Raw genomic sequence first — 13,307 nt, forward strand, 5'->3', positions numbered from 1 at the left:
TATTGCACCCAGTGCCCCAATGACTACTGGGATAACCGTTGTTCTTACATCCCAGCATTTTTCAATCTCTTCTCCAAAAGGGAGATATTTCTCTACCTTTTCTTTTTTTTTGCTGGCTATATTGTAGTCATTGGGTACTGCTATATCTATTATAGTAGCCCTCTTGTTCTTCTTGTCTACCACCACTATATCTGGCTGATTTGCTAGGACATGCTTGTAAGTTCGGATGTAGAAGTCTCAGAGGATCTTAGCGCGGTCCTTTTCATTGACCTTACCAGGAGCTTCCCACCAGTGTTGTGGTTTATTAAGGCCATACTCATCATATAGACTTCTATACACAACACCTGCAATATGATTATGCCGCTCAGTGTATGCGTTTCCTACTAGCTGCTTGCATCCACTGATGATGTGTTGGATGGTCTCAGGTGTATCTTTGCACAGTCTGCATCTAGGATCATCTCTAGTGTGATAGATTTTTAATTGGAGTTGCCTTGTTGGGAGCACTTGCTCCTGGGCTGCCATGATTAGCGATTCTGTATTGGCCATTAGGTTTCCTTTGTTCAGCCACATATATGTCTGGTGAAGATCGCCAATCTTAGATATTTGTTGGTGGTAAGCACCATGAAGAGGTTTCGTGTGCCAGTCAATTTCCTCATCATCAGGGCGTAGGTCCATTGTCAGAGCAGCCGATTGAAATTCAGCTAGCAACTTATCTGAAATGGCCATGGAGGCTGCATATGCTTTGATGCTTTGCTCCTCCTCTTTCACTGTCTGCTGTACACTTTTGAGCCCCCTACCGCCATCTTTCTTATCAAGATACAATCTAGTAGTATCAGATTTTGGGTGGAGTGCTCCATGCATGGTCAGCAGTTTACGAGTTGCTATATCTGTTTCTTTGATGGCTTCCTCAGTCCACTTTATTATGCCTGCTGGATATCTTATTACTGGCAGTGCGTAGGTATTTATTGCCATGACTTGGTTTTTGGTATTGAGCTGGCTCCGTAAGACCTGCCGTAGGCGTTTCTTGTATTCGGTAATGGCTTTGTGATGTACCTCAGCTTCGTGGTTGATGTTGCTTTGCATAATCCCCAAGTACTTGTACCCTTCTTCTATATCTTTGATGGTACCATTTGGCATTCTTAGGCTATCTGGCCTAAGAGGCCATCAGGCCATATATATATATATATACATGTATATATATCGATATATATATACACATGTATATATATATATATATATATATATATATATATATATATATATATATATATAGAGGATCTATTCTTCAGACCTGAACCCTTGTATATAGTACATATCAATCAATTTATCTTTGTATAAGTTATCCTGCATTACTTATATATATATATATATATATATATATATATATATATATATAGTGGTGGTAGACAGCCACCACTATATATATATATATCTATAGTGGTGTATCTATAGTGGTATATCTCCTTGTCTACCACCACCAGATATAGTGGTGGTGGACAAGGAGAACAAGAGAGCTACTATAATAGATATAGCAGTACCCAATGACTACAATATAGCCAGCAAAGAAAAAGGAAAAGTAGAGAAATATCTCCCTCTTGGAGAAGAGATTGAAAAATGCTGGAATGTAAGAACAACTGTAATCCCAGTAGTCATTGGGGCACTGGGCGCAATAACACCGGCGCATAAAATGTGGCTTGCCCAAATACCAACAACAATCAACTCAGGTGAGTTGCAGAAAAGTGCGCTATTGGGAACAGCGCACTGGCGAGGCGAGTGCTCAAACTCCCAGGTCTCTGGTAAAAGACCCGAGTTAGAGCAGAATTTACCATCCATACGAAGTATCCGGGGTGAGGAAACAATTTTATTATATATATATAATAATTATATTAAGAACTGAAAACTTTTAAAACTGTTTACTACTTAAAGTTTCATGGTTGTTACCATTCATCAGGTAAAACAAAAATGATCTGGAGCTCATGTAACTGTATGCAATAACACATCAAGTAGCCTAAAGATGTTAGTTAGTAATCTTTTATTTTGCTGATAACAAATTAACAAAAAGCCTCTATTTGCAGGCATATTATCCAATAAAACGGAAACTGTAGAAGAATCCTGAATGCAAGATAGTAGTGAACAATTCATATTTAGTTTGAGATTATTTGTGTAGAAGTTAAAAGAAAATTTACCTGAGAGGATGACTTCAAATAAGTAATGCAGGATAACTTATACAAAGATAAATTGATTGATATGTACTATATACAAGGGTTCAGGTCTGAAGAATAGATCCTCTATGAGTATTGATTGTGGCAAGATTGATTGTTATTAATAATTGAATGACTATAATATGGTCTGTACCATCTGTCTGTACCATTGATGTTTACTTCTATGGTTTATCTGCAGTGGGTTAATTATGCTTTCAATTAAATCGGCGCTTTCATGTACAAATTCTAGCAGGTGTTGATAGTTGTCAGTGTTAGGGAATATTTTCTTTCTTAGGTTAGTGTAATTGCTATATCTGTATAGGTAATGGTCTACTGTTTCGTCCTCATCCAGGCATGTGCATGTTAGTGTATATGTTAAATTGAGTTTGTATAAGTGATATTGTAAGGTTGTGTGGCCTGTGAAAAGCCCAGTTAAAATTGATATTTGTCTCTTTGGTAATATAAGTGGAGTAGGGTTTTTCTCCAGATGATCTGATTCTAGGTCCTTTAATAAACCAGTGGAACATCGTCCTGTTATGAGATGAGTTTTCCATCGGCGTTGTCGATCATTAATTAGTTGCTTTTGAATAGTGGATCTTTTAAAATGACTTGCTGACATGTCGGCTATAGTTGTGTTTCTACCATTTAAACTTACAATGTGGGAATGTATTTTTTTCTGAAGTTTGCTTTTTGTAGATAACAAAGTTTTTGCGAAATATCTTTGTCCTATTGCCATTCTACAGTATGTGTATATGTCTCTGGAGCTTAAAGACTCAGCTGTAGGTATGTAGCCTAAAGATTAAAGCCAGCTATATATAACTAGCTGGCTTTTAATAGTACAACTGTATTTTTAACATTTTTACTAGAAATGGCAAGTTTTCAGTTTTCAAGAGCTTTAGTTTAGTTAATTTATGCTACATTATTAATTTTGAAGTAACCAAAAAAACTTCTGCTGGCCGTTTTCTGCTATTTTACAATTCAGCATCACAGGCACCGGACTAATAGGCTGATAAACTGTGTACCACATTTTCGTACCTGTAAATCGGTCTACGCCTCAAATGGTCTACGACTCTTAGTTAATTAAAGAAACCTTCGGCAATTAGACAATGCAATCATTATATACTTCGATGTTGTAAATTCTAATGATTATTCTTATAATTAGATATTGTAACAATTTTTTTTATAAAATAAAATAATTAATTCGAATAATAAACTCGGTCAAAAAGAAACAATCACTTTTCAGTTTTTAAGTTAATTACAGAAACCTTCGGCAATTGAACAATTCCATAGACTGGTGAAATGTGCACGTTTTCTCGTGAAATTTGGACGACTTAATAGTTATACTATCTGTCGCACAGCCTTATTGACGTTTTGTTGGCCGGTCTTAATTTTGATTAAAAAAGGCTTCTCAAGTTTCTATTTCGATTTTAGGCCGAATTAATCTGTCTTTTTATGTATCATACGATCAGATGGGTTAGTTTTAGGACTTTGCAGTAAACTTTCAAAGACTTAGTAACATATTTAAATCGGTTTATATGTGTTTTGTATCATTATTATACTTGAACGACTCTACACAAAAATGGTTAAATTTGTTGAGGAAATTTTGGTACAAGGGTTTGATAATTTTTCGGGAGTTGTGTGCACATATGCATTTATCATAAATCTCCCAACCAATCGCTTTGCTCGTGTTTGATTGCGGGACAATTTAATTGGTTCATGTCATGTCACAGCATTGCAAATCAAGTACTTATTAGAATGCCTGCACTTTGACACAAGCTCGTTTTATGAGTTTAAACTTGCAAGCTCAGGATTGTATAGAATGAAGTACGTCTCCCAAATGCACAAATTACAGCGTTTACTGGTCTTATTGTAACTACTCGCTTTCTTCAATATTCTCCACTTGATGTTGTACTGGATGGACTGATCTTTAAGCTGCCAAATATAACTACTTAGCTCTGTTGGTGTTCGTTTTGATGGATTGTTGAAGCTGCTACGATGGTTGAAGTATCTTTTCTTGAATGTTCCCTCTGTCAGGCTAACATATTTTTGTTTGGCAGCATCAGGTTTGTTGGTCTTAAAGGTTGATTTGCAACAAAATTCACATTACAGTTATTTGGTATCATAAGATTCACCATGTCTTACTCTGTTCTGTTGTAGGTGCAAAATATATGGGAATGTGATTACAAGCTCTTAAAAGTTAAAAAACGAACAATTAATTGCAGCCATACGGGACCGCTGTAGTTTGGATTCGCTTTCCAAAACGGCTCAAACGGGACGTAGTTGTTACAGGATGGTTTCTGTTTACACTTTCATGCAATCTCATTTGTCAAAATATTTTCACAAATATACTCCACACATTCAATAAAACCATGTCTATTGTTCTTACGCATCTGTTTTATCGTCATATTAATGCTGTCACTTTTAGCACTGATATCTTATAACTTACCATAAAAAATCGTTAAACTTTTTAACCTCACCTCGAAGGAGTACATATCATTGTCTGATAATCATGACAAGCCTGTTAGTTACCTGTGATAATCGAAAAGTGCCGCAAAAATTATTTTTGAAGTATTGGGTCACATGATCAGATTACGACTTGACGATTAGTCCAAGCCGAAACAAAACTGTAAAGTAGCGAGCATCTATATTTGATACGGGGTCTTCGGTACAACCCGAAGTGTTTGTCATAAACTACTGCTACAATAAGTTTTATATTGAGCTTTTTATTGGCCTTTCAATTCACGTGAGAACATCACGTGACAAGGCGATAACCAAACTGTAATGACAACGTCAGATAAATAAAGAGATTCCAATCTACGGCGGCTTTTCGTTTTTGAGCTTTTAAAAGCTTGTAATCACATTTCCACGTATTTGGCACCTACAAGACAACAGAGTAAGACATGGTGAATCTTTTGATACCAAATTACTATAATGTGAATTTTGTTGCAAGTCAACCTTTAATTGTAGCCTGATAGATGACAGAACTAAACGACAGATAGACTACAGACCTGCTATATATATAGCAGGTCAACTATATATATATACATGTATATTAGTATATATAAATATAATTTATATATATATTATAGGTATATATATATTATAGGTATATATATACATGTGTATATATATATATATATATATATATATATATATATATATATATATATATATATATATATATATATATATATATATATATATATATATATTATAGGTATATATATATAGCAGATACCCTGCTTTCATATGATTATGAAACAAGGTACCACTACGCAGAGTTAACAAGGCCATACCTAAGAAGCTGTTAAAAGGCATTACTTGGCACTGGACTTTATCTCAACGGGATCGATCAATGAGACTAATGCTCTAATCTGCAGTACGACAACCATCGTCTTAGAGGAGATGGGTAATACACCACTGTCAACAAGGCTTCAAACCAATCCGTTTTGGCAGATGAGGCTGCAAAATAAGATCAAGGACTTGTGCAAGAAACTTAGTAGGCTTGGTGAGAGATCTAACCACATTTTGCAGCATCTAAAAGGGAAGCCACAATGGAAGCTCTAGAATCTGCCAAACAGCAGTTAGTAGCACTTTCGGCGCGACCGAAGTGCTACACCAAAGAGCGGGATAACAAGAGAAGGAACAAACTGTTTACCAGTAATTTATCGAGAATGTATTCCCAGTTCAAGGGTGAACTACAGAGGCCAATGCCAGACCCTTCCAAATCCTGTACCTCAAAGTTCTGGAAGGACATCTGCAAAAACGAGGCTACTCATAACACCACTGAAAATTGGCTGAAGAGGCTCAAAGAGCGCCACCAACACACTGTGGCTCAGCAAAGACTCACCATCAGCAAATTGGACATCAAGTGCAGAGTGCAGCGTATGAAGAACTAGGCAGCACCTGAACCTGACATGGTTTCAGCCTCCGGTTGTAGAATTTGATATCACTTTACAATGGAATGGCAAAGTAGATGGAATGCCAAATGGAAGAAGGTGATTATCCAGAATAGTTGACCAAAGGACAAACTATACTTCTGATGAAAGACGCGAAGCAGGGGTCGATTCTCAAAAACTATCGGCCAATAACATGCTTGCCCACTACATGGAAACTGCTCTCAGAAATAGTTGCAGAGAAACTGGAATAGCACATGATTCACTATGTGACCAGTGCTCAGATAGGAGTTGGATGCAACACCCGAGGAGCCAAACATCAGTTGCTGGTTGATCGAACGGTCTGTCAAGACAGCAGGAGAAGGCATACAAATTTTGCCATGGTTTAGATTGACCAAAAAAAGGCCTATGACTCAATTCTCCAAAGTTGGATACTTGAGTGCCTAAGGTTGTACAATGTTCACCCTGCCCTTGTGACGTTCATCAAGATGCCAATGACCAAATGGAAGATGGAACTGGAGACTAATGGTAAAAAGCTGGCGAGTGCCAAAATCAAGCGAGGCATCTATCAAGGTAACTCCTTATTACCGTTGCTCTTTTGCATATGCCTAAACCCTCTAAGCGATATGCTGGAGAAGACTCAATATGGGTACCAGTTTAGAAGTGGCACCAAAATAAACCACATTTTTTACGCGGGTGACATCAAGCTGTACGCTAAGAAGGAAATTGACACCGGTTCACTAATACATCTTACTCAGGTCTACAGCAGGGACATCGGAATGAAGTTCAATATTGAAAAATGCGGAAGGCTACTTCTAAAAAAACATTTTGTGCACATAAATGGCCTAGAAATGCAAATTGGTACCATCAAAGATATAGAAGAAGCGTACAAGTACTTGGGGATTATGCAAAGCAACATCAACCATCAACCGAATGCAAAAAACGCGTTCGGCAAGTCCTACGAAGTCCGCTCAATACCAGAAATGAAGTCATGGCAATAAATACCTACACACTGCCAGTAATAAGATACTCAGCAGGCATAATAAAGGAAATAGATATAGAAACTCGTAAACTGCTGACCATGCATGGAGCACTCCACTCAAAATCCGGTACTACTAGATTGTATCTCGGTAGGAAAGATGGTGGTAGGAGACTCAAAAGTGTGCAGCAGACAGTGAAAGAAAAATAACAAATCATTAAAGCCTATGCAGCCTCCATGGCCACTACAGATAAGTTGTTAGATGAACTTAAATTGGCTGCTCTTACAATGGAGCTTCACAGTAATGGTGAGGAGCTTGACTGGCACATAAAACCTCTTCATGGTGCTTACCATCAACAAATATCTAAGGTTGGCAATCTCCACCAGACATATGTGTGGCTGAACAAAGGGAACTTACCGGCCAATATAGAGTCACTACTCATGGCAGGCCAGGAGCAAGTGCTCTCAACAAGGCAACTCCAAACAAAGATCTATCACACTAGAAACAATCCTAAATGCAGACTGTGCAAAGATGTACCTGAGACTATCCAACACATCATCTGTGGATGCGAGCGTCTAGAGCAAAGGTTTCCAATTAGGTTCGCTGGTTTTCCCCCTTTCCAAACTACAAAAATTCTCTCCCCCTATTCTATCAGGCTTCGTCGTGCTTTCAATCTGTATACTTCTTCATATTTGGTCATTTCTGCATTTAACAGTGCCAAATATTACGGTAACTATCTCAGCATTTAGTAGTTTACCTAAAGTCTAGTTAAAAATTTTGTAACACATTTTATTTATGATTCTAACAAATTGTGTTAAGTATATACATGCTGTGCAAATGAATAAAATACATATGAACAAAATAGGAATTCATAATAGTGTGATGTGTGACATTTTTTCTCCTCCACCAGTTTGTTTATGCGTGGGTTGGTTGATGATATTGCACACCTGAGATCTGGCTCAACTTTCAGTTTGTTGCACTGCTTCATTTTGATATCTAGTAGCATTGAAAAGTCGGATTCACATAAATAAGTAGAAACAAATGGGAGCAAAGTTTGAAATGCAAGCTCTACCACTTTGGGTAGGAATGCTGCATAAGAGCCCAGAGTTCCGTAGCCTCTTTCTCTTTCCATACATCTTTAGCCGTCAAATAGTTTTTCAGTTCAAGGAACTCATCTTGACATGCATCAGACAGCCTTTGTGTTGAAAACATGAATGGGTTTCAGACCATATCTAATTTATCACTACTCACTTCAGCGAAATAACTTCTAAACTCCTCTTCAAGTTCTTTTAGATGAGCTGTGATGTCACGTTGGATAGAACTGGGCATTTGATTACTGTTCTCTGCCAAAATCATATCCAAGTTCTCAAACATGCCTACATTCTTCACTGCCACTTTCCACTTTCAGTTTCCCATCTTATTTATAAAGGCTTTAAGGCAGTCTACAAACTTAAAATGTTAGCATTTCTGCCTTGCATTTGTAAGTTGCAAGCTTGCTTAGCTGTCCAAAGATGTCAGTAAAGTAGCCAAGGTGCATGATCCACTCAGCATCATTGAGCCAAGACAAAAATCTCAATTCACTTCATTCTTGGAAGAATAACTTCAGCTCATCTCTCAGTTCAAACACTCTTTCTGTGACATTTCCTTTTGATAGCCAGCGTACTTCGGAGTGATACAGGAGAACCTGGTGACTTGCATCCATACCTCCACAGAGCTGCTTGAAAAGCCTTGAATTCAGAGCACTTTCTTTGATGAAGTTCACAATCTGTATAATTTCATCCAGTGTGCCCTGTAGTGATGTTGGGGAGTATTTTGGAAGCTAAAGCCTGGCAGTAACTCATACAGTACATTCGGTTTACCTGCGGTGATTTTTTCTTCACAAGAGCATGAAAGACTGACTTTGAGCCAATCATACCTGGGGCACCATCCGTACAGCAACCACATAGCTTGTACAGCAACCACACAGCTTTGCCCAGTCAAGGTTGCCTGCTTTAAAAAACACTTCTACTGCTCTGAGAACATCTGCCACTTTTGTTGTTGTTTGAAGTGAGGTACAGAGAAGAAACTCCTCCTTACCCTTACCCTGGAGTGCACATACCTCGCGAAAACTAGCAGTTGTGAGCAGGAAGCAACATCTGTTGACTCATCCAATTAGATTGAAAGTAGGCCAAACACAGCGGATTTGATCTCATCAATTACTTGAGCTTTCATACCTTCACACAATTTACCAATCCTTCTCTGTACAGCGTTATTTGACAGCGCAATGGATGCTATCTTTGTTTCAGATCCTTTTCCAATCTCAGCCATTTTTGTGCACATGGTTTAATTAGGTTTTCTCCAATTGTGTGTGGCTAATGTTGTCGAGCGATTTCGAGGGAAACGACATATGAGGCTTCTGTAACTTTTTTATTTGTTTGGCTGAATGACCCAGATGAATTCAGTTTCATTCGTTTCGATGCTTGCCCATGAAGCTCCAAATGATTTTTCTTTGTCCTTATGTTGCGCATGACCATTCTGCAAGTGTCCCTTCAGTTTTGTAGGCTTCATAGAATCATTTGATAGTATTTTTGTACAAAACACACACTGTGGTCTTTCATCCCTATCCACTGTGGTAGAAATAAATCCATACTGGATGTAGGATTTCTCATAATTTTTTTTACTTCTACTCTACACGGAAAAATCTGTAGTAATGAAATTTAATTATACATTTAATATAGTAAACATAGTAATACACTTAATTCCAGCCACCAAAGTAGAGGTATTTACTATTCACTGTAAAGTATTTTTAAATAGTACTGGCTTACCTAATGGCACAGCCCTTGTATCCACTGAAAATATCAACACCTTGCTTCCTCCCAGTGCTGCACATAATTATATCTATAAATATCTATATATATATCTATATAGATTTATTTATATAATATATATCTATATATATATTATATAAATAAATATTTATATATATATATCTATAAATATATATATATATATATCTATAAATATATATATATATGTATATATATATATATATATATATATATATATATATATATATATATATATATATATATATATATATATATATATATATATATATATATATATGATACCGCTAGGTTAGTAGGGAAAATGTGGACAAGAGTTTGAGGTTGACCTCCGCTAGACTCTCTTGTTGAACAAAGGTGAACTGAAAACAAATACAGAGTCGCTAATCATGGCAGTATAGAAGCAAGTGCTCCACACACTAGCCACATAAGCTACGCTAGCCATGTCATCAATATTTCTTGCCAATTATGCTATGTTTAGAAACAATGATATCATGCGAGACTATGACTTTAGAACCTATGTCTATGACTATACAATACAACATTACCACTAATAAAGCAATATTCTTCTTTAGTGCTGTGCGATAGGGCACTGCATGCTAAAACGATATAATTATTGTCCCTGTGAGTTATCGATATCATTCAGTATCAAAACTTTGGAGTTATGCTCTCTCGATACAGATTATTGTGATGTTTCACAAAAAAAACAGCAATACAAGGGCGATGATCGTGTCCAAATGCAAAAAAATTAGGAGTTGTCTTTTCCCGCTACCTTTATTTAAGAGACTTTTATGAAACTTTTTTCTATTTTATCGGTTCGTTTCTAGAAGATTCTCAAAGATAAAACAAATGCGCTGGCTCGCAAATAAGTTTTTAGGAACTAATGCTGTACCGGTATTGAGTCATGAAAGCCGGCAATAATCGATGTTGGTTCTGCCAATTAAACACAGATATTTATCGTCTTGACATGATATCGAGAACGTCGATATACCCCATTATAGAATTGACCAACAAAACATCCCAAAATAATATCGTCCCACACAAAATCGACACCTATCGTCCAGTATCGTTTTATCATTCAGCACTATTCTTCCTATGACAGTATGCAGTAGTTACTACTGCCTAGTATGCAATATACACACAGTACAACTGTTTTCTAATGTGTAGTTAACAGTATTGGTAGTGATGGTATTACCCACTACACAGTGTGCAGTGCTGGATGCCGTGGGAGTGTTGCTAGTGCGCATTTCGTAGTGCTAAATGTAGTAGCAGCTTTTGCATTATAATGCTTACTGAAATATTGAGTTGAGTTGGATGGGACTGAAATATTGAGTCGAGTTGGATGGGACTGAAATGTTGAGTTAAGTTGGATGGGACTGAAATATTGAGTTGAGTTGGAGGGGACTGAAATATTGAGTTGAGTTGGTTGGGACTGAAACATTGAGTTGAGTTGGATGGGACTGAAATATTGAGTTGAGTTGGAAGGGACTGAAATATTCAGTTGAGTTGGATGGGACTGAAACATTGAGTTGAGTTGAATGGGACTGAAATATTGAGTTGAGTTGGATGGGACTGAAATATGAAGTTGGTGGGACTGAAATATTGAGTTGAGTTGGATGGGACTGGAATATTGAGTTGAGTTGGATGGGACTGAAATATTGAGTTGAGTTGGATGCTATCAAAACACAATTTTGAAAAATGGGAATGCTACTTAAACTTTGAGTATGAGTGGGCAAACAAATTGATCACAATGAGCCTGTTGTGAATAATTGAAATGAGAATCTATGATGGTACTAATATATAATGTTAAGAAGAATACAATACAAAGCCCCAATTTAATCTGAATGGTTATAATGCTCAACTCCCTATTTGATGATGATGATGGGGGGGCTAGAGCGGAAGTTCAATTAGTTGATGGCACTTACTACAAGCAATCAAAGTTGAAGCTGTGTAGGTCATCATTTCCGTTGTTAACTTTCAAACACTATTGATTGTGGTGAGATCTTGGGGCAGTGTGAAGTAACAGTAAAATATCAGTACAGATGCTTGTGAAGCTAGTAGTGTCAGTTGATTCACAGTATCAACTTCATACTAGTGAGCAGTTTTAACACACATGCAGCTTCAAGTTTTGGAGAATGCGCATTCACAGTATGCATGAAGTGCCGGGCTTCAAAAATTTCATGATGGAAGTAAATGCGCATTACATCACAGTAGTCAGTTTTCAGTAGATACATACATAGTTTCATTAGAGGTAAATGTCTATTACACATTAGAAAGTTGTAATGCACTGCAAAACCACTGCGCACTTCAATGACACAGTGCAACCCAGCGATGTGTGAACGAGAACAAACAACCTTACTATAGTTGATATTGAAACCAACATTACATTACAAATATTCACAATATGTATCAAATCAGATCGTTTACAGAACTGAAATGCTGTATTACAATGAGGGCAATATGAATACAATACGGGCATCCCACATGCTTTAAAAAGAGGTCTAATTTGCAAGTTGAATAAATTGTTGTACCAGAAAATGTTGCCAAGTTTTCATTTCTCTGGCACACACTCGATAAAGCATTGAGGTTCTCTGGCACACACTCGATAAAGCATTGAGGTTCTCTGGCACACACTCGATAAAGCATTGAGGTTCTCTGGCACACACTCGATAAAGCATAGAGTTTCCCTAGCACACACTCGATAAAGCATAGAGTTTCCCTAGCACACACTCGATAAAGCATAGAGTTTCCTTGGCACACGCTCGACGAAACAAAGAGGTCTTTTGACGGACAAGCTACTTTCTTTACTCTGTGATCAAACAACTTCAGATGTTATGAAAGGTGAAGGTTATGAGAGGTGGAGCTTATGAGAGGTGGAGCTTATGAGAGGTGGAGCTAATGAGAGGTGGAGCTTATGAGAGGTGGAGCTTATGAGAGGTGGAGCTTATGAGAGGTGGAGCTTATGAGAGGTGGAGCTTATGAGAGGTGAAGATTATGAGAGGTGGAGCTTATGAGCTGTGGAGCTTATGAGAGGTGGAGCTTATGAGAGGTGAAGATTATGAGGTGAAGCTTATGAAAGGTAGAACTTATGAGAAATGGAACTTATGAGAAATGGAGCTTATGAGAGGTGAAGCTTATGAGAGGTGGAGCTTATGAGAGGTGGAGCTTATGAGAGGTGGAGCTTATGAGAGGTGAAGATTATGAGGTGAAGCTTATGAAAGGTAGAACTTATGAGAAATGGAACTTATGAGAAATGGAGCTTATGAGAGGTGAAGCTTATGAGAGGTGGAGCTTATGAGAGGTGGAGCTTATGAGAGGTGGAGCTTATGAGAGGTGGAGCTTATGAGAGGTGAAGCTTATGAGAGGTGAAGCTTATGAGAGGTGAAGCTTATGAGATGTGAAGCT

The 13,307-nt window shown here is 37.5% G+C and overlaps 1 protein-coding gene across 1 annotated transcript; it reads right to left on the reverse strand.

The window, feature by feature from the left end:
• Positions 1–8,659: 8,659 nt before the first annotated feature.
• Positions 8,660–9,384, reverse strand: LOC137406976 (zinc finger BED domain-containing protein 5-like). The gene is made up of 3 exons (XM_068093575.1): positions 9,277–9,384; positions 8,993–9,160; positions 8,660–8,866 (listed from the first exon to the last, which is right to left on the reverse strand). The coding sequence occupies exons 1-3, from the start codon at positions 9,382–9,384 to the stop codon at positions 8,660–8,662; spliced, it is 483 nt and encodes a 160-aa protein (XP_067949676.1).
• Between the last annotated feature and the right edge of the window lie 3,923 nt (positions 9,385–13,307).

This window comes from Watersipora subatra, chromosome 10 (genome assembly GCF_963576615.1).
Source record: "Watersipora subatra chromosome 10, tzWatSuba1.1, whole genome shotgun sequence".
Classification (NCBI taxonomy): domain Eukaryota; kingdom Metazoa; phylum Bryozoa; class Gymnolaemata; order Cheilostomatida; family Watersiporidae; genus Watersipora; species Watersipora subatra.

What these genes read in the sequence shown, in the direction of transcription:
- LOC137406976 (XM_068093575.1), bottom strand. Translation starts at nt 9,384, where the DNA reads ATGGCTGAGATTGGAAAAGGATCTGAAACAAAGATAGCATCCATTGCG. An exon ending in GTGAAGGTATGAAAGCTCAA is followed by an intron (nt 9,161 to 9,276) that starts GTAATTGATGAG and finishes TGTGCACTCCAG; the next exon opens with GGTAAGGGTAAGGAGGAGTT. An exon ending in CTGTACGGATGGTGCCCCAG is followed by an intron (nt 8,867 to 8,992) that starts GTATGATTGGCT and finishes ACATCACTACAG; the next exon opens with GGCACACTGGATGAAATTAT.